Consider the following 21,874-nt stretch of genomic DNA (forward strand, 5'->3'; position numbering starts at 1 on the left):
GCTAAAATTGAATTCCAGCTGCAGAGGACACCCACCTGTCGCCCGTCTGGCCCTCGGGCTCCAGGAACCCCATTGGCCACTCCCACACCAGAGCCTTCCATGTCATCCTTCACACATAAGGATCGGAAGGAAGGAGACAGAGAGACAGAGGTCATGAGCTCATTAACTTTTTCCAGAAATTTGTGTGATAAACCTGGATTTTTTCACATGGACTTACTCAGGAAACTGCCCTTTACAACAGAACCTTCAATCCAAAGAGAAAATTCAAGCGAACAACCTTGAATTTGGACAAAAATATTATTACCAAAAATTGCCAAGGGCCACCCAGCAAAACAACAACCAGTAGAAAAAGCACAGAAAAAAAACTAAAAATACCACCAAACCTACAACTGAGAGCTACTTCCAAGGCCAAGAAGTAAGAGAAATGTTACAATAATCTCTAGATATATTACTTTAAGATACCTTACTATATGAAGACTCAAATGCTTAGTTAGGACAGGACAGACATCCTGGCAGCAACGTCCATTTTCATTGAGGTGCAAAGTGAGAGGTGTGAATGCCCTTGAATATAACAATGCCAGCTGAACACAATCCCAACCCAAATGAAGAGGCCTCACACGCTTATGCAGAGGCCATCAATGTGCAGTTCACCACATAAAAAATTATCATGCACGTAAAAAGTACAAAGATTAAGCCCCTCCAGAGACACAATTTGCTGACTGTTACAAGAATGGGAACGTAAGCAACCTCATCTTCCACACAGACGAGCCCCTGGCATGGCACAGGACAATAAGAGCACACTAACCCTCTGTCAAGAGAAAGGGTATTAACCCAGGGTGGAAACTCAGAATACTGCACATTGAGGACATCGAGACAGCCTGTGTCAACCTGTACAAGTCTGGAATGGTAATGGTGAATGGAAACCTCAAACCTTTTTAGCAGGACTTTTACAGGATCAAAGAGAGAGCACAGTATGAGAATCTCACCCCTGGTGACCTTCCGGCGCCGACAGAGATGGCCGCCTCGCTTCGCGTTCCTAGGAAACTATGCAGTTTTTTGTTTTTTTACGTGTTATTTCTTACACTAGTACCCCAGGTCATCTTAGGTTTCATTACATACAGCCGAGAAAAACTACTGAATATAAGATCAGCGTCAACTCACCATCAGTACGACCAAGAATATGTTTTTCGCGATGCGGATCCTGTGTTCTGCCTTACAACCAGTGCAACGGAGTGGATTACATGCAGCGACCCAAAAAAACGACTCAGAAAAAGAGGGAAACGAAGCGGTCTTCTGGTCAGACTCCGGAGACGGGCACACCGTGCACCACTCCCTAGCATTCTTCTTGCCAATGTCCAGTCTCTTGACAACAAGGTTGATGAAATCCGAGCAAGGGTAGCATTCCAGAGGGACATCAGAGACTGTAACGTTCTCTGCTTCACGGAAACATGGCTAACTGGAGAGACGCTATCCGAAGCGGTGCAGCCAGCGGGTTTCTCCACGCATCGCGCCGACAGAAACAAACATCTTTCTGGTAAGAAGAGGGGCGGGGGCGTATGCCTTATGACTAACGTGACATGGTGTGATGAAAGAAACATACAGGAACTCAAATCCTCCTGTTCACCTGATTTAGAATTCCTCACAATCAAATGTAGACCGCATTATCTACCAAGAGAATTCTCTTCGATTATAATCACAGCCGTATATATCCCCCCCCCAAGCAGACACATCGATGGCTCTGAACGAACTTTATTTAACTCTGCAAACTGGAAACGATTTATCCGGAGGCTGCATTCATTGTAGCTGGGGATTTTAACAAGGCTAATCTGAAAACAAGACTCCCTAAATTTTATCAGCATATCGATTGCGCAACCAGGGGTGGAAAGACCCTGGATCATTGTTACTCTAACTTCCGCGACGCATATAAGGCCCTGCCCCGCCCCCCTTTCGGAAAAGCTGACCACGACTCCATTTTGTTGATCCCTGCCTACAGACAGAAACTAAAACAAGAGGCTCCCACGCTGAGGTCTGTCCAACGCTGGTCTGACCAAGCTGACTCCACACTCCAAGACTGCTTCCATCACGTGGACTGGGAAATGTTTCGTATTGCGTCAAACAACAACATTGACGAATACGCTGATTCGGTGTGAGAGTTCATTAGAACGTGCGTTGAAGATGTCGTTCCCATAGCAACGATTACAACATTCCCTAACCAGAAACCGTGGATTGATGGCAGCATTCGTGTGAAACTGAAGGCGCGAACCACTGCTTTTAATCAGGGCAAGGTGTCTGGTAACATGACTGAATACAAACAGTGCAGCTATTCCCTCCGCAAGGCTATAAAACAAGCTAAGCGCCAGTACAGAGACAAAGTAGAATCTCAATTCAACGGCTCAGACACAAGAGGCATGTGGCAGGGTCTACAGTCAATCACGGACTACAGGAAGAAACCCAGCCCAGTCACGGACCAGGATGTCTTGCTCCCAGGCAGACTAAATAACTTTTTGCCCGCTTTGAGGACAATACAGTGCCACTGACACGGCCTGCAACGAAAACATGCGGTCTCTCCTTCACTGCAGCCGAAGTGAGTAAGACATTTAAACGTGTTAACCCTCGCAAGGCTGCAGGCTGCAGGCCCAGACGGCATCCCCAGCCGCGCCCTCAGAGCATGCGCAGACCAGCTGGCCGGTGTGTTTACGGACATATTCAATCAATCCCTATACCAGTCTGCTGTTCCCACATGCTTCAAGAGGTCCACCATTGTTCCTGTTCCCAAGAAAGCTAAGGTAACTGAGCTAAACGACTACCGCCCCGTAGCACTCACATCCGTCATCATGAAGTGCTTTGAGAGACTAGTCAAGGACCATATCACCTCCACCCTACCTGACACCCTAGACCCACTCCAATTTGCTTACCGCCCAAATAGGTCCACAGACGATGCAATCTCAACCACACTGCACACTGCCCTAACCCATCTGGACAAGAGGAACACGTATGTTGAGAATGCTGTTCATCGACTACAGCTCGGCATTCAACACCATAGTACCCTCCAAGCTCGTCATCAAGCTCGAGACCCTGGGTCTCGACCCCGCCCTGTGCAACTGGGTACTGGACTTCCTGACGGGCCGCCCCCAGGTGGTGAGGGTAGGCAACAACATCTCCTCCCCGCTGATCCTCAACACTGGGGCCCCACAAGGGTGCGTTCTGAGCCCTCTCCTGTACTCCCTGTTCACCCACGACTGCGTGGCCACGCACGCCTCCAACTCAATCATCAAGTTTGCGGACGACACAACAGTGGTAGGCTTGATTACCAACAACGACGAGACGGCCTACAGGGAGGAGGTGAGGGCCCTCGGAGTGTGGTGTCAGGAAAATAACCTCACACTCAACGTCAACAAAACTAAGGAGATGATTGTGGACTTCAGGAAACAGCAGAGGGAACACCCCCCCATCCACATCGATGGAACAGTAGTGGAGAGGGTAGCAAGGTTTAAGTTCCTCGGCATACACATCACAGACAAACTGAATTGGTCCACTCACACAGACAGCATCGTGAGGAAGGCGCAGCAGCGCCTCTTCAACCTCAGGAGGCTGAAGAAATTCGGCTTGACTATGCCACTTGGTTTACATACTCATCTCATATGTATATACTGTACTCGATATCATCTACTGTATCTTGCCTATGCTGCTCTGTACCATCACTCATTCATATATCCTTATGTACATATTCTTTATCCCCTTACACTGTGTATAAGACAGTAGTTTTTTGGAATTGTTAGTTAGATTACTTGTTCGTTATTACTGCATTGTCGGAACTAGAAGCACAAGCATTTCGCTACACTCGCATTAACATCTGCTAACCATGTGTATGTGACAAATAACATTTGATTTGATTTGATTTGACCCCCCATCACGAACAAGACAGATAACACCCCCTCCTCAGACAGATAAGCAACCCCAATAGGAGAGTCAGCACCCACAGCACTGCTCCTGCATTAATATTAGGGATAAATTCACCCAGCTGGAGATCGAGCTGGTAGAGCTCAAACAGCAATTCAACACATTACAGACAGTACAGACCCCAACATACCAGCACAACACCCCCCCCCCCCCCCTCAACCAGACCCAGAGAGCAGAAGATGGAGAGTAATGTCTGTACTCTGGACAGTGGTGACAAAATTCCAACAGGAGGGATAGGGAAAAACAGCCCAGCTGAAGGAGAGGAGAGTGCTGAAGGAAGTGAGAAAGCTAAGGTCTGACAATGAACAACTCATGAGAGAGAAGGACTCTTGGTCTACCAAAAGTTGTCTTGTTCTTTTGCCAAAATTTTTAAGCATGTATTTTTCCATATATAGATTATGCATTAAGTTCACGGTTTGATGTGTCGTGACAATCATTAATCTGATCACTGTTATTTATTTTATCAACTAACAATGTTTAATTGTTACTCGATTAAATGAATCATGTAACAATTAACTCATTAGCAATTTCGGGCACCACGGGAAAAGTTGTTTAACGAGTTACTATCTCCCGACTTAAACTCTAAAGATATATAGGGATCTCGTACATCAGTCAATTATTAATTATTATTACCTCATATCAGTCTCTTCTGAATGTCGCATACTCCTTGATATCTGCAAGAACCCTAACCTCATTGATGAATCAGCAATACACAAATAGGCTTAATTATTTATTTACTAACTAACTCAATAATAACACAGAATACCCATACACACTTACATGAGATAAAAGACACCTCATGGACTGAGGTGTGACGGCTTGTTACATAATGGAAAGGGGGTGGGGAACGATAAAGAGAGACAAAGAGAGTCAACTTATTGTACATATATTTGGAAGTGGAGCAGCCTACTGGTCTGACTTAGAAGGCGAGCACACCATCCACCGCTTCCGAACATATTACTCGCCAATGTCCAATCTCTAGACAACAAGGTGAACGAAATTAGGGCACGAGTTGCCTTCCAGAGACATCAGAGATTGAAACATTCTCTGTTTCACGGAAACACGGCTCACTTGGGATATGTTGTCAGAGTCGGTACAGCCACCCGGTTCCTTCACGCATCGCGCCGACAGAATTAAAAAAATTATCTCTGGTAAGAAGGGCGGGGGTGTGGTTTAACGACTCATGGTTTAATCATAACAACATAGAGGAACTCAAGTCCTTTTGTTCACCTGACCTAGAATTCCTTACAATCAAATGCCGACCACATTAACTACCAAGAGAATTCTCTTCTATTATAGTCACAGCCGTGTATATCACCGCTAAAGCAGATACCTTGACGGCCCTGAAAGAACTTCACTGGACTCTATGTAAACTGGAAACCATAAATCCTGCGGCTGCATTTATTGTAGCTGGGAATTTTAACAAAGATAATCTGAGAATAAGGCTTCCTAAATTATATCAGCATATCACATGAGCGACACGAGCTGGTAGCCTTCTGGACCATTGCTTCTCTAACTTCCGTGATGCATACAAAGCCCTCCCCTGCCCTTCCTTCAGAAAATCTGTCACAACTCTATTTTTTTGCTCCCAGCCTATAGACAGAAACTAAAACAGGAAACGCCCGTGAGGTCTATCCAATGCTGGTCTGGAGATTGCTTCTATCACGTGGAATGGGATATGTTCCAGGTAGCCTCAGACAACAACATTGATGTATACGGTGAATAGGTGAGCAAGTTAATTAGCAAGAGCATCAGTGATGTTGTACCCCCTGTGACTATTAAAACCTTCCCTAACCAGAAACCGTGGATTGATGGCAGCATTTGCGCAAAACTGAAAGCGCGAACCACCACTTTTAATTTTGGCAATGCGACTGGAAACAACGCGACCGAATACAACCAGTGTAGCTATTCCCTCCGCAAAACAATCATACAAGCAAAGCGTCAGTATAGAGACAAAGTAGAGTCGCAATTTAACGGCTCAAACACGAGATGTACGTGGCAGGGTCTACAGTCAAAAACGGATAACAAAAAGAAAACCAGCCCCGTCGCGGATATCAACGTCTTACTCCCAGACAAATTAAACCATTTCTTTACTCACTTTGAGGAATCATGAACAATATATTTGACCATCAGCTAACATATAAACATTTTATTCAAGCATAAAATCTAAGAATGAGACATGGTTTGATGAAGAATGCAAAAACCTTAGAAAGAAATGTCCAACCAACAAGCTACCTATCCAAAAATGTAGATGTATGGATAAACCACTTCTCCAACTTTTTTGGCCATATAACAAAGAACCAAGAACAAAAACAAACCTTCACAAAATTATCCTCAACTCTAAGATCTTCCCCAATATTTGGAACCAAGATCTGGTCACCCCAATCCACAAAAGTGGAGACAAATTTGACCCCGATAATTATTGTGGAATCTGTGTCAACAGTAATCAAAAAAAAAATGTCCTCTGTGTCCTTCTTACCAAAATACAGACCACGTATACACCCTGCACACCAATTGACAAACAAACCAAAACAAAATCATCATCATCTCATGCTTTGTTGATTTTAAAGAAGCTTTTTACTCAATTTGGCATGAAGGTTTTCTATACAAATTGATGGAAATCTGTGTTGGAAGAAAAACATATGACATTATAAAATGAATGTCCACAAACAACAAGTGTGCGGTTAATATTGGCAAAAAACACTCATTTATTTCCTTAGGGCCGCGGGGTGAGACAGGGACGCAGCTTGAGCCCCACTCATGTCAACATGTATATCAATGAACTGTCAAGGGCACTGGATCAGTCTGCAGCACCCAGCCTCACCCAACTGGACTCGGAAATCAAAAGTCTACTGTTTGTTGATGATCTGGTGCTTCTGTCCCAACCATGGTGGGTCTACAGTGGCACCTACGTCTTCTGCACAGATTCTGTCACACTTGGGCTCTGATAGTGAATCTCAGTAAGCCCCCAAAAAATGATCTGCCAAAACAAGTCAATTTGCCAGGACAACAAATACAAATTCTATCTAGACACTGTTGCCCTAGAGCACACAAATAATTATATCTAACCCAGCCTAAACATCAACACCACAGGTAACTTCCACAAGGCTGTGAAAGATCTAAGAGACAAGGCAAGTAGAGCCTTCTATGCTATCAAAAGGAAAATAAAACTCAACGTTCCAATTACGATCTGGTTAAAAATACTTAAACCAGTTAAAGAACCCATTTCTCTATGGTTGTGAGGTCTGTGGTCTACTCACCAACCAATAATTCACAAAATTGGACAAACACCGAATTGGAATTCTGCAAAAATATACAACGCAAAACCCCAAACAATGCATGTAAAGCAGAATTAGGACTATACCCTCTAGTTATCAAAATCCAGAAAAGAGCTGTCAAATTCTATAACCACCTAAAAGGTTGCGATGCCTACACATTCCACCACAAAGGCCTCACCTACAAAGAGATTATCCTAAAGAAAAGTCCCCTCAGCTAGATGGTTCTGGGGCTCTCTTCAAACACAAACAGACCCCCATGCCAGCAACACAATTAGACACAACCAAATTATGAGAAAGCAACGAGATAACTATTTGACACACTGGAAAGAATCAACCAACACACAGAGCAAATTGGAATGCTATCTGACCCTAAACAGAAAGTACACAGTGGCATAATACCTGACCACTGTGACTGACCCAAAATTAGAAAATACTTGACTGTGTACAGACTCATTGATCATAGCCTTGCTACTGAGTGAGGTCACCATAGGCAGACCTGGCTTTGAAGAGAAGACAGGATATGTGCCTACTGTCCACAACATTAGGTGGAAAGTGAGCTGCACTTCTTAACCTCCTGCCAAATGTATAACCACATTAGAGCCACAAATGCTTTCGCTGACTGGTCGAGCACTGGTACACACTACTAAGTGTGCTATTTTTCAGATGTTGCCCTACCGGAGTTACACAGTAATAGTGTCACAGCTATTAGCTTCACGACATGCATACTATGAAACTCCATTTGGGTCTTTGCGTGTCAAAAACATACAGTAGCGCTGTCAAAGCTGAAAAAAAGTCTGCAAAAAGCAGATTTCATGACCAGCACTGTAGGTGTGTGAAACAACTTTACCAGTATCATAGCATACCTATCGATAAATTGTTGTGACATATGAAATACAATTGATAGTACAATTTTTATGAATGCATTAAATGGTTTTGTGACGTGCAGTCATATTCAGGTCCTGATTGGTCAACAAGCTTATATGACACATCAAATTGTGTTATCTTTTTTGGCACGCAAAGATCCAAATGGCGTTCCTTAGCAAAGACCCAAACGGTGTTCCATAGAAATCCTGGTTGAGAATGAAACAACGGAACAAATGACCCGTTGGTTTACAGCACAGCAATTTACAGCACAGCAAGTAAATTCAAGAAATAGGTTTAGATTATGTTTTACTGGTAAATGGGACATACATAAATGCCAACAAAATAACTTTTTGGTCAGTGTTTGTTTGTTTGTGTGTGTGTGTAACCTTTATTTAACTAGACAAGTCAGTTAAGTACAAATTCTGATTTACAATGACGGCCTACCCCGGCCAAACCCGGACGACGCCGGGCCAATTGTGCTTTGTGATTTGAACCAGGGACTGTAGTGATGCCTCTTACACTGAGATACAGTGCCTTAGACTGCTGCGTCCGTGTGTGTTAACTATTTAACTGTACTAGAATGCTTAAAAGGCAGCTAAAATTTTGAATATCGGTTATCGGCATTGTTTGTTTTGGCAAGAAAAATATTGGTAATCGGTATCGGCCAAAAATGTCATATCGGTGCATCACTACCAAAAACTATTGTTGAACTAAAACTGATAAATAAAATGTAAATATGAATGTTGATGCAGCAATCGTTTAACACTGGGTAATGTTTACAGCTCGTTTGACAAGCTAGTGAGATTCTTGTGATACTAAGAAACACTCAGTTTTAACATTGGGCATTAGTAATCATGCATCGTAAAGACCATTGAGATAAGGAAACCCATCTCTCATGGGGACTCACAAAGCCAGCGTGATAGCTTGGTCCGGGGGGTCCTGGTGGCCCGGGTTGTCCCACTGGTCCCATTGGTCCAGGAAGGCCAGCCAATCCGCCCAGTCCTGGCTGACCAGGGATACCAGTCAATCCCTGTGCGCCCTGTGGAATAGGATGAAGGTCAAGATTAAAAAACAGTCATTATCATATTGATGAGCCATCCAATCCACACACTACACTCTTTGAAAAAAAGGGTTCAAAAATGGTTCTTCGGCTGTCCCCATAGATAACTATTTTTCGTTCCAGGTAGAACCCTTTTTGGTTCACGGTAGAAACCTTTTGAGTTCCATGTAGAACCCTCTGTGGAAATAAATACATATTTATTCAACGGGTTCTCTTATGGGGACAGCCAAACAACCCTTTTAGGTTCTAGATAGCACCTTCTTTTCTAAGAGTGTACTAGTAGGACACACTTCACATAGGTATTAATCACATTGTAGGGCAATCTAAGCAACATTAGGATAAACTGACCAACTGCAGATACAGTCATAGGACAGTTGAAATAGTCCCCTAGCCTGAAACATGACTTAGAGATCATTAGGACTGTCCCAGACAACAAAACCTTAGTCGGAAAAAGTTGTCTGTTCTTTCAACCAATCGATTGGTCAAAAATGTCAAATGTGCATTTTTCCATATATAGACACTATATATAGACAACTATATGCACTGAGTTTGTCTGACGCTTTAAGATAACTGTTTGATTAAATAATTAAGACACACAAATGACTACAGCGAGTCCGACTACAATTGATTTGTGCCGGGCTGGGCTCAGACTTGCTGTGCTGTGTATTTATTTATTTTTTACAACGAGTGACTGTGTGACTAGCACCCGTTGTCTTTCCTCCCTGCTCAGGCGACCAGAGCAGAACATCGGCAGTGTTTATTGCGCTGTCCATGTTGCTGAAGCTGCAATATAATTACAGCGATTTCTGACTGAAAGTTCTGTTACTGAAATCACCCGAAATCCTTGCTCTCTTTAGTGACACATGTATGCATCACATGCACGTGACCAATAGGCCCTGACCTATAGCATATCATAGTCACATCAATAAATTGGTTATATACTCCGAACACCATAACGCATGTGTCAGAAAAATGGAAAAACAGGTGCTGTTCGATTGCAATATAATTCTTCTGACCATTTGGAACAATGTAAACAACGCAAAATAAATGATACGCGTACCAGAGAGCCTGTTGTAATGCCTTTTTTTTGGAAAGTCTTTATTTCAGCAGACTAAAAACAGTTGCATGTTTTTGTGAACACAATTGCTGTCATGTAACGGTTTATTTATTGTTTACGCTAATTAGCCTATTCAAGGTCGCTTTGTTATTTTATTTTAAAACTAAAATGCTTGATTGCATTTCAAATCATGAATTACTCATACGCTGTGTGATGACATGAACAAATGAATGATTGATTGATACAGTAGCCTATATAAATACTGAAATATAGGCCTAAATAAGTTACGGTATTTAGAAATAAACTGGATGCGGTCCTAGGCCTACAGCACGATGGTGGTTAAATAAGAATAATTATAATAATAAGAACAAGAAGGAAAAAGGAGTGTTAATATGACTATAAATATAATTTTTGGGACAAGTTGAACAGTGTAAATAACACAAAATAAAGTGTAAATAATAACAGAGAAGCTGTTAAAAAAAGTAAATCCTTTATCATAGCAAATATTAAAAACAGCCAAATTTGTGAAATTGTTTCTCCAATCAGTAGGCTACACAAACAGGATTTGTCTTACTTCTGAAGATACAGAGTGCATTCGGAAAGTACTCAGACCCCTTCCCTGTATGTACATTTTGTTACGTTACAGCCTTATTCTACAATGGATAAAATCCTCAACAATCTTAACACAACACGCATAATAACAAAGCCAAAACAGGTTTTTAGAAATTTGTGTATTTTGTGTATTCATACACTTTGCTATGAAACTCAAAATTGAGCTCAGATGTATCCTTTTTCCATTGATCATCCTTGAGATGTTTCTACAACTTGATTGGATTCCACTTGTGGTAGATTCAATTGATTGGACATTAATTGGAAAGGCACACACCTGTCTATATAAGGTCCCAAAGTTGACAGTGCATGTCAGAGCAAAAACCAAGACATGAGGTCGAAGGAATTGTCCATAGAGCTCAGAGACAGGATTGTGTCAAGGCACAGATCTGGGGAAGGGTGCCAAAAAATGTCTCCACCATTGAAGATCCCCAAGAACACAGTGGGCTCCGTCATATTATATATATATATATATATATATATATGTCTTATTTTGGTGTTAACCTTTAATTAACTAGGCAAGTCAGTTAAGAACAAATTCTTTGGCCTACCCCGGCCAAAACCAGACAACGCCGGGCCAAATGTGTGCCACCCAATGGGACTCCCAATCATGACCGGATGTGATGCACCCTGGATTTGAACCAGGTACTGCAGTGTCGCCTCTTGCACTGAGACGCAGTGTCTTAGACCACTCGGGAGAACATTCTTAAATGGAAGAAGTTTGGAACCACGAAGACTCTTCCTAGAGCTGGCCGCACAGCCAAACTGAGCAATTGGGGGAGAAGGGCCTTATCAAAATCCTAAAAGGTTGCGATGCCCTTAGAGAAACCTAGAGAAAAGTCCCCTCAGGCAGATGGTTCTGGGGCTCTGTCCAGAGTTCCTCTGTGGAGATGGGAGAACCTTCCAGAAGAACAACCATCACTGCAGCACTCCACCAATCAGGCCTTTATGGCCAATCAGGCCACTCCTCTGTAAAAAGGCACGTGACAGCCCACTTGGAGTTTGCCAAAAGGCACTTAAAGAACTCTCAGACCATGAGCAACAAGATTATCTGGTTTGAAGAAACCAAGATTGAACTCTTTGGCCTGAATGACAAGTGTCAAGTCTGGAGAAAACCTGGCACCATCCCTATGGTGAAGCGTGGTGTTGGCAGCATCATGCTGTGGGAGGGCAGGGACTGGGAGAGTAGTCGGATTGAGGGAAAGATGAATGGAGAAAAGTACAGATATCCTTGATGAAAACCTGCTCCAGAGTGCTCAGGACCTCAGACTGGGGCGAAGGTTCACCTTCCAACAGGACAACGACCGTAAGCACACAGCCAAGACAACGCAGGAGTGGCTTCGGGACAAGTCTCTGAATGTCCTTGAGTGGCCCAGCCAGAACCCGTAATTAAACTTGATCGAACATCTCGAGAGACCTGAAAATAGCTGTGCAGCGACGAGCCCCATCCAACCTGACAGAGTTTAACAGGATCTGCAGAGAATGGGAGAAACTCCCCAAATACAGGTGTGCCAAGCTTGTAGCGTCATATTCAAGAATACTCTAGGCTGTAATCGCTGCCAAAGGTGCTTCAAAAAAGTACTGAGTAAATGTTCTGTACTGAGGAGTGGCTTCCATCTGGCCACTCTACCATAAAGGCCTGATTGGTCGAGTGCTACACAGATGGTTGGGCTTCTGGAAGTTTATCCTGTCTCAACAGAGGAACTGTGGAGGTCTGTCAGAGTGAACATCAGGTTCTTGTTCACCTCCCTGACCCAAGCCCTTCTCCCCAATTGTTCAGGTTGGCCAGCTATAGGAAGAGTCTTGGCGGTTCCAAACTTCTTCCATTTAAGGATGATGGAGGCAACTGTGTTCTTGTGGACCTTCAATGCTGCAGAATTTTTTTGACACCCTTCCCCAGATCTGTGGCTCAACACAACCCTGTCTCGGAGCTCTGCAGACAATTCCTTCGACCTCATGGGTTGAGTTTTAATCTGACATGCACTGTCAACTGTGGAACCTTATATAGACAGGTGTGTGCCTTTCAAATCAAGTCCACTCAATTGGATTTACCACAGGTGGACTCCAATCAAGATGTAGAAACGTCTCAAGGATGATCAATGGAAACAGGATGCAGCTGAGCTCAATTTCGAGTCTCATAGGTATGTTTTCCCTATTTTTATATATGTGCAAAAAATGTAAACCTGTTTTTGCTTTGTCATTATCAGGTATTGTGGGGTAGATTGATGAGGTGGAAATAAAGTCTTTACTCATTTTAGAATAAGGCTGTAACGTAACAAAATGTGGAAAAAGGGAAGTGATCTGAATACTTTCTGAATACACTGTATGGATGATTTATAAAGCCAGGCACATTTAACAGTTAGGCTGTTGATTATAGACTTAAATAAATTGGGGTTTCCTCTCTCCTTTAATTTTCTTAGACAATTAAGGCAAGGGCTGTTTTCTCATCTCCTAATGCAATGTCAGAGTGTCAGAGTGATGGACAGGCACGAATCAGACAGGTGTCATGTACACAATGAAAATAATATTTTTTTTGCTATTGCTCGACTAAAGAAATCTCAGTTAACCAACAGCCTTTTGACCAAACAATCGACCAGTCAACTAAATTGGGTCAGCACTACAGTTCATACACACACGCTAAATTGATTCATTTTAGGCATTCCACATTCTTAACATGGTTTTAAAACTACATTTAGTACAGCACAAAATCAAGGGTCACCAACTCTGGTCTTGGAGAGATCCTGGGTGTGCAGGCATTTGGAACAAAAGCCTGCGCACCCAGTAGCTCTTTAGGGAAGTGTGAGTAAGATAAACCTGGGTCGTGTTCATTAGGGAACCCAACATATTTTTTTATTAACCTTTTACAAGTAAAGTTCAGGAAGCCCCTCCCTGTTTCCGTCTGTTTGGTGCCTAATGAACACAACCATGCCTTAGAGACACAGAAAGTCCACACTCCCATGCTGGGGACCTGGTACCTGCTGCATATTGGCAGATCTAGGGGAGCAAGACGACATACAGTAAGAAGATAACAGTTTGGAGAGATAGCTAGGAAAGTAGTAGGAGGAGCTTTGCTGGAGGAAGAGAGGAAAATAGCAAAAGTTTGAGCCCTTGTAGAACACTGTATGTTTTCAAATCTGACTTCTGTGTTTTCAATGGAGTCTTTGACAAGGTAAAGTAAAAGGCTCGGTACCCACCTTTGCGCCGACTGCTCCCGGAAGACCGAGTTCACCTGGGTCACCCTGTAGAGGGGGAATTTTTAAATATTTAAATTTCACATTTATTTAACCAGATAGGCCAGTTGAGAACAAGTTCTCATTTACAACTGCGACCTGGCCAAGATAAAGCAGTGCGACAAAAACAACAACACATATTTATACATGGGATAAACAAACGCACAGTCAACAACACAATAGAAAAATCTGTATCCAGTGTGTGCAAATGAAGTAAGGAGGTAAGGCAATAAATAGGCCAATAGTGGTGAAGTAATTACAATTTAGCAATTAACACTGGAGTGATAGATTTGCAGATGAGGATGTGCAAGTAGAAATACGGGTGTGCAAAAGAGCAGAAAAACAAATATGGGATGAGGTAGGTAGTTGGTTGGATGGGCTATTTACAGATGGGCTGTGTACAGCTGCAGCAATCGGTAAGCTGCTCTGACAGCTCATGCTTAAAGTTAGTGAGGGAGATATGAGTCTCCAACTTCAGTGATTTTTGCAATTCGCTCCAGTCATTGGCAGCAGAGAACTGGAAGAAAAGGAGGTCAAATAAGGTGTTGGCTTTGGGGATGACCAGTGAAATATACCTGCTGGAGTGTGTGCTACGGGTGGGTGTTACTATGGTGACCAGTGAGCTGGCATAAGGTGGAGCTATACCTAGTAAAGACTTATAGATAACCTGGAGCCAGTGGGTTTGGCGACGAATATGTAGCGAGGACCAGCCAACGAAAGCATACAGGTCGCAGTGGTGGGTAATATATAGGGCTTTGGTGATAAAACAGATGGCACTGTGATAGACTGCATCCAATTTGCTGAGTAGAGAGTTGGAGGCTATTTTGTAAATGACATCGCCGAAGTCAAGGATAGGTAGGATAGTCAGTTTTACGAGGGTATGTTTGGCAGCATGAGTGAAGGAGGCTTTGTTGCGAAATAGGAAGCAGATTCTAGATTTACTTTTGGATTGGAGATGCTTAATATGAGTCTGGAAGGAGAGTTTACAGTCTAGCCAGACATCTAGGTATTTGTAGTTGTCCACATATTCTAAGTCAGAACTGTCCAGAGTCGTGATACTAATCGGGCAGGAGGGTGCAGGCAGGGATCAGTTAAAGAGCATGCATTTAATTTTACTTGTATTTAAGAGAAGTTGGAGCCCACGGAAGGAGTGCTGTATGCCATTGAAGCTCGTTTGGAGGTTTGTTAACACAGTGTCCAAAGAAGGGCCAGATGTATTCAGAATGGTGTCATCTGTGTAGAGGTGGATCAAGAAATCACCCCCAGCATTCGATGCAAGTGCAGTACGCCACAGGATGTTTTGTGCTGGTCAAGGGGAGTCAAGTCTGGAATGAACCAAGGGCTATATCTGTTCTTAGTTCTACATTTTTTGAAAGGGGCATGCTTATTTAAGATGGTGAGGAAAGCACTTTTAAAGAACAACCAGGCATCCTCTACTGACGGGATGAGGTCAGTATCCTTCCAGGATACCTGGGCCAGGTCGATTAGAAAGGCCTGCGTGCAGAAGTGTTTTAGGGAGCATTTGACAGTGATGAGTGGTGGTCGATTGACCGCGGACCCATTACGGACGCAGGCAATGAGGCAGTGATCGCTGAGATCCTGGTTGAAAACAGCAGAGGTGTATTTCGAGGGCAAGTTGGTCAGGATGATATCTGTGAGCGTGCCCATGTTTACGGATTTGGGGTTGTACCTGATAGGTTCATTGATCATTTGTGTGAGATTGAGGGCATCTAGTTTAGATTGTAGGATGGCCGGGGTGTTAAGCATATTCCAGTTTAGGTCACCTAACAGTACGAACTCTGACGATAGATGGGGGGCAATCAATTCACATATGGTGTCCAGGGCACAGCTGGGAGCTGAGGGGGGTCTATAACAAGCATTAACAGTGAGGGACTTTTTCTGGAGAGATGGATTTTTTAAAGTAGAAGCTCGAACTGTTTGGGCATAGACCTGGATAGTATTACAGAACTCTGCAGGCTATCTCCACAGTAGATTGCAACTCCGAATGTAGAGGTGATCAACTTGAATTGATCCCATTCAAATCCCATAGGTACTTATCTTCAGAAAACAATCAATGATGCCATTTGGTAATGACACAAGAAGCCATGATGAAGAGATGGAAAGAACTTGATCGTTAGAATCATTTGTGTTTTTTCAGTCACCTTCTCTCCCCTGGTCCCTGCAACTGCTGGGCGACCATCAGTACCAGGTGGGCCGGGTAACCCCTACAAAGCACAAGTTTAGGACTTAATATTATGTTTATTAACTTAATCATCATCATAATCATTACACTTTGCACACTATCAGCAGTGTGGTGGGGCAATTGATTACTCATATGGTCCTTTCACTGCAGATAGGTCACCTTCCCTCTTACATGATGATAAAGCACAGCACATCCATTCCAAATAATCATGGATAAAACAAATGCTTATGACTATTATGGTTCCACTGTGGTATGTTACAAGAAAGGCAAACAAACGGAGAGAAGGGTCCATCTCCTGAGGACCTACCGGTTGACCAGGGGCACCATCTTGTCCTGGGGGACCTTGGGGGCCAAACGAGCTAGAAAGCCCTGTACCAACAACGGCAGGACCTGGGGCCCCGGGGAGTCCAGGAGGGCCAGGCAAACCAGGCAGTCCCTACCACCAAAATACACAGAGAATACATCACGAATCATGACTATTGCATATTTCATTTTTGCCCATTCAACTCCTCTCCTCCTCCTGCAACTGTTCTCCTAGTTTGTTGCTACAAAAAATAAGGTACAATTCTCAGTCAATTTAGTCAAATAAAAATAAATAAATGAATACATTTTTGTCAGAGTAAACTGCTGACGGAAATCCATGAACCCTAGTTTGTAATAGTTTCAGCTTGACATCGGCTAAGTAAATCAAGGCCTTTCCAAATTCCTTCAAATGCATTTCACAGCTCAAGACGGGATCCAATTTGAAGTAGGACGCTGTGCGCTCCTTGAGTTGGATGTTTTGTCAGGCGAATACATAAAACAATATGTACTGACTTTGGGTTGTTTATACAGGTGTAGTGGAGCCCTAACAACGCTCTGGGATGAAGTTTCCCCTAGGTGCAGATCTAGGATCAGCTTCCCTTCCTCCAATCCTAATCTTAACCATTAGTTGGGAAAATGCAAAAAAATACCAAAGACCAGCATCTAGGGGCAAATTGACCCTACACTCCTAACAACTGCACCTGAACCAGTGTTGGATGACAAGGCAATCTATGGCCCTTTTGCTTATAGAGTGGAGCCAATATAAGAAAAGTGGACCTACCCGAAGTGCCTCCAAGTCAGGGAACCCAGAGCCTTCCATGTCCACAAAGGTCTGAAACAAAGAAGGTGAAATAGCTCACAGACGTCATAGAAGTCATGTGCTCCACAACTACAGTAGCTCTCTTGGCCCCTTCTTCCCATCTGAAATAATTTAGCTAAAATATGATTTGTTGATCTCAACTGACAATTTTTGGAATCAACAACCCTATAGTGTTGGTTTCAGTGTCCTTTGCTAGCTGCAAGTGGTTGTAGAAAATACATAACTAGAACTTTGGCTCAAATGACTGAGGTCAATGTGGACTCACGGGCCGGTCGTGACTGGATGGCGCTGGGAGTCCTGGGGGTCCGGGAGGTCCACTGGGGCCCGGCTGGCCCTCACCACGGTCACCCTGTGGAGCAGACACACATGAACGATTGACTGCATTAGTAATTAGCTAGTAATTGCCCTAAGGGGACAAATAAACTTGTATTGAATAACCTAGCCATGGGGCTGCGCACCGAATGGCAGCCTATTCCCTTCATAGTGCACTAATTTTGACTAGAGCCCAAGTAGCGTACTATAAAGGGAATAGGGTGCAATTTGGGACACAAACAAGGGGTACATCTCAATATGGTCATGTGTTTATTTACACAAGATCTGAAGCAGTGTTTGAAACATTTCAATCAATAAGTCTTCTTTGACTTTTTCTGAACTGGATTGATCCCCCGCTCATGCTGACACTGGTCTTTGACTCATTGGGGAGGGCAATCCACAGATAACAGACTGCAACTGATGACTGCTGCATAATGCCTAGCCTGGTCCCAGATTTGTTTGTGTTTTCTTGCTAACTCCTATGTTCAGTGTCTTGCCAAACGACCATAAGAGTTGGTTATACAGCACAAAATGATCTGGGACCAGGCTACATTATGCCAGCTTCTCAAAACAACAATGTCATGCCATGACAGCATTTAGTACCTTCTCTCCTTTGAGCCCAGAGTCTCCTGGGGTTCCAGGGAAGCCTGGCGGTCCAACAAGGCCCTGGGTAAGAGACAGACCAGAGAGCTGACTAGTATCTTGAGAAATACAAGTACTGGCAGTTAAAGATGCTAAACCTAGGCTGTGTTTGAATACCCATAATAACATACTGTATACTACATATTTAATGAGTATATACTACATACTATTAGCTAATTTTAGTATACTGTAAACGAGCGTTATCCCTTCAGTTGAGCGTACTAGCGCTTCGCCTGTCTACCGGAAGTTGATGCTGTTGCTATGGAACCTCTTGCTAGCTTGTTTGCATAACAAATAACTAGCTAGACATCTTACGATTTCGGGTGTGTTCCTAAATTCAAATCTGGAGTGCCAGAGTGCGCTCATAAATTCAGAGCATTGTCAGATTGTCAGTTCGTAAATTCAGAGCGTTTCGCTTTCGGAGCATTCAGAGCACACACTGGACGCTCTGGCCGAGGAGTAGGGTTGAACAGAGCGTTCTGACCTCATAACAGCAGTCAAGCACCCAAGCTAACTGCCTAACTTGCTAACTACTGTACTTCCAGATACAAATGAGAGAACACCTCACTCTAACCATTTTACTCACCCTAGCAGAGCTGGTTAGGTTGTTTTCATGTCATCCAGAGCATTAGTGACTAACTGTGCTGCTGGCAAAAATGTAATTCCGCTTTTTTGCAACTTACTTGAGAACCATCTTCACCAGGATCACCCTGTGAAGAGGAGGAAAATAAAACATAATTAAAAGTATGGTCTACGACACTGATCAAAAAGGAAATTGTTTAAAACTTGAAGACACAACAGGTTAATTGCAACCACTGTTGACCACCATTTTATCTCCAGGTGTTAAACCATCAATACGCACTAAGATCACCCGCACAGGTCGTACAGGTTATATGAATGGAAAACTCATGGTAGTACACGCATTACTTTATATTTTCCAATTTATGCAATCCATTAATTACAACTTGTCTAATAAAGTATGGCTATTTATTATCAAGAAGAGAAAAAAAAATATCCTGGTCTAAGATGTCACTAAATAATTAAGTTATACCTGTTAGTTGCACTTGGCCATAAACGCTAAGCACTATTCCAGGTAGAAGTTGTCCATAGGCACAGATATAGGATTACCCATAAGGCGTAAATAATCCTACTGTGGCCACGTTCCGATTCTCAATACTTCTCCCGAAGTGACCATGAGAGCTGTAACCTTCCGAAGCGTTCGAGGACACAGTAGGATGTTTTCCCTCTAATGGATTTAACAATGGTTGAAACTCCATTGGGCCAATGTTTACCCCAATCCAATGCTTTTAAATCCATGACGGGGAGTGTGCAAGTGCAGTGGGATAAATTTGGAGAATCAGATCACGGCTGACTGAATAACTTTCTTATTGATTGCCCTCTGCTGGTATTGAGGTGAAGGTCAGGGCAGGCAACTCACAGGCTCTCCGTCGGCTCCTGCGGGCCCCTCAGGGCCCGGATTTCCAGCTGGTCCTCTGGGACCCGCAACCGTCTGAATCACGGAGCTGTCACCACGTGATACCACCTCAGCCGCGGGCCCCGGGGAGCCTGGTGGTCCGGGGGGACCAGCGGGGCCGGGGTCGCCCTTCGACCCTGGGTATCCGAAGCCTGCTTTTCCCTACGGAGACAATAGGACATTCAAAAAGTTTTACATCTTTATTGTTTCCAAAGAATACCCTCTTGGTATGGAGACGGAAAGCATTATGTTAGCTTCAGGAACAACCTTTAAAATTAAAACTGGTTGTGTTGTTCATAACAATATGGGTAGAGTAATTAGTACATCATGCTACACATACTAGATGTAAATGTGACTTTAAATAAAGATAATAAAGAAGATGATAATGGTGGGAGTTGTCATAATTTGTTGCAGTTCAGGAGGTGAACTAATTTCAACATTCAGTCACTACATCTTGATCAAAATGCATTGACTGATCATAATGAGGTTATATAAAAAGGTATGGAGGAGACCGATAATAAAATACAAAAGACCAGCACATGAACACGACAATTGGAGTGCCATTCATTATTATGTGTTTATTTGGACAACAGGTTAAGAAGTAGTTTACACACACATCTAGTAACTTGCAGGTGCACGGTACAAAAAGTAAAGTCAGAAATACTTTAATTTTATTTAACCTTTATTTAACTAGGCAAGTCATTTAAGAACAAATTCTTATTTTCAATGACGGCCTACACCGGCCAAACCAATTGTGCACCGCCAAATGGTATCTCCCAATCATGGCCGGTTGTGATACAGCCTGGATTAGAACCAGGTAAAAAAATCCCGAACACCTGCTTTCTGTTGAATTCCCGTGCAGTTTTATTGTGCAACGTTTTGACATTAAGGTCTTCGACCAGACAATAAATAATAAACCTGAGGGAGCATTCAACGGTATTTGGGACCACAACAAGGTGATAATAATAGATCATTTGAACATACCTTCATTCCCTTTTCTCCAGGCACTCCCTGCAGGTAAAAACACAAAATAACATTTTAGTATCCAAGTATGTATATGACCAAACAATTTTGGTGTGTTTGAAAGCAATACGACGTATGGGTGCAGGCTTCACCTGGTCCCTATATGAGTTCTTTCAAAAAGCATCCTTCCACAACTAGCAAGTGTTGTGACATTGAGCATTGAGAAAAAGTGGTTAAGAAATAACACATACACTGAATATAACAAACATTAGGAACACCATCCTAGTATTGTTTTCTTGCCCTTAGAAAAGCCTCAATTCATTGGGGAATGGACTCCACAAGGTGTCGAAAGTGTTCCACAAGGATGCTGTCCCATGTTGACTCCAATGCTTCCCACAGTTGTGTCAAGTTGGCTGGATGTCCATTGGGTGGTGAACCATTCTTGATACACATATGAAAAACCCAGGAGCGTTGCAGTTCTTGACACAAACCAGTGCAGTTGGCACCTACTACTATATCCCATTCAAAGGCACCTAAATATTTTTTCTTGCCCACATGCACAAACACATACACAAACCATGTCTCAATTGTCTCAAGGCTCAAAAATCCTTCATTAACCTCTACAGGTTCGGTGTCCTCCCCACGGTATGGTTTAGCTAACATAGGCTAATGTGATTAACATGAGGTTGTAAGTAACAAAACATTTTCCCAGGACATAAGCATATATGATATGGGCAGAAAGCTTAAATTCTTCTTAAACTAACTGCACTGTCCAATTTACAGTAGCTATTACTGTGAAATAATACCATGCTATTGTTTGAGGAGAGTGCACAATTATGAACTTGAAAATGTATCAATAAACCAATTAGGCACATTTGGACAGTATTTATACAACATTTTGAACATATGCAATGGTTCATTGGATCAGTCTAAAACTTTTAACATACACTGCTGCCATCTATTGGGCAAAATCTACATTGTGCCTGTGCTGGAATAATACATTATGGCCTTTCTCTTGCATATCAAAGATGGTACAAATAAATAAGATAAAAACATTTTACCAGATCTAATGTGTTATATTCTCCTACAAAAACTTAAG

At 42.9% G+C, this 21,874-nt stretch overlaps 1 protein-coding gene across 7 annotated transcripts in view; it reads right to left on the bottom strand.

Moving 5' to 3' along the window:
• The window catches only part of LOC109871420 (collagen alpha-1(XVIII) chain), a 186,877-nt gene that overhangs the window by 32,144 nt on the left and 132,859 nt on the right, over window positions 1-21,874 (bottom strand). For all 7 annotated transcript variants that reach the window (XM_031806146.1, XM_020462302.2, XM_020462301.2 and 4 more), the window contains 11 exons: window positions 20,797-20,823; window positions 19,777-19,974; window positions 19,022-19,048; window positions 18,300-18,362; window positions 17,650-17,733; window positions 17,346-17,396; window positions 16,569-16,697; window positions 16,221-16,283; window positions 14,023-14,067; window positions 9,010-9,141; window positions 36-107 (listed from right to left, as the gene is read on the bottom strand). In XM_031806146.1, coding sequence (XP_031662006.1) covers window positions 36-107; window positions 9,010-9,141; window positions 14,023-14,067; window positions 16,221-16,283; window positions 16,569-16,697; window positions 17,346-17,396; window positions 17,650-17,733; window positions 18,300-18,362; window positions 19,022-19,048; window positions 19,777-19,974; window positions 20,797-20,823 — 891 coding nt within the window. The remainder of the gene's footprint in view (window positions 1-35; window positions 108-9,009; window positions 9,142-14,022; window positions 14,068-16,220; window positions 16,284-16,568; window positions 16,698-17,345; window positions 17,397-17,649; window positions 17,734-18,299; window positions 18,363-19,021; window positions 19,049-19,776; window positions 19,975-20,796; window positions 20,824-21,874) is intronic.

The sequence above is a fragment of the Oncorhynchus kisutch genome, linkage group LG26 (assembly GCF_002021735.2).
Source record: "Oncorhynchus kisutch isolate 150728-3 linkage group LG26, Okis_V2, whole genome shotgun sequence".
In the NCBI taxonomy this organism is placed as follows: Eukaryota; Metazoa; Chordata; class Actinopteri; order Salmoniformes; family Salmonidae; genus Oncorhynchus; species Oncorhynchus kisutch.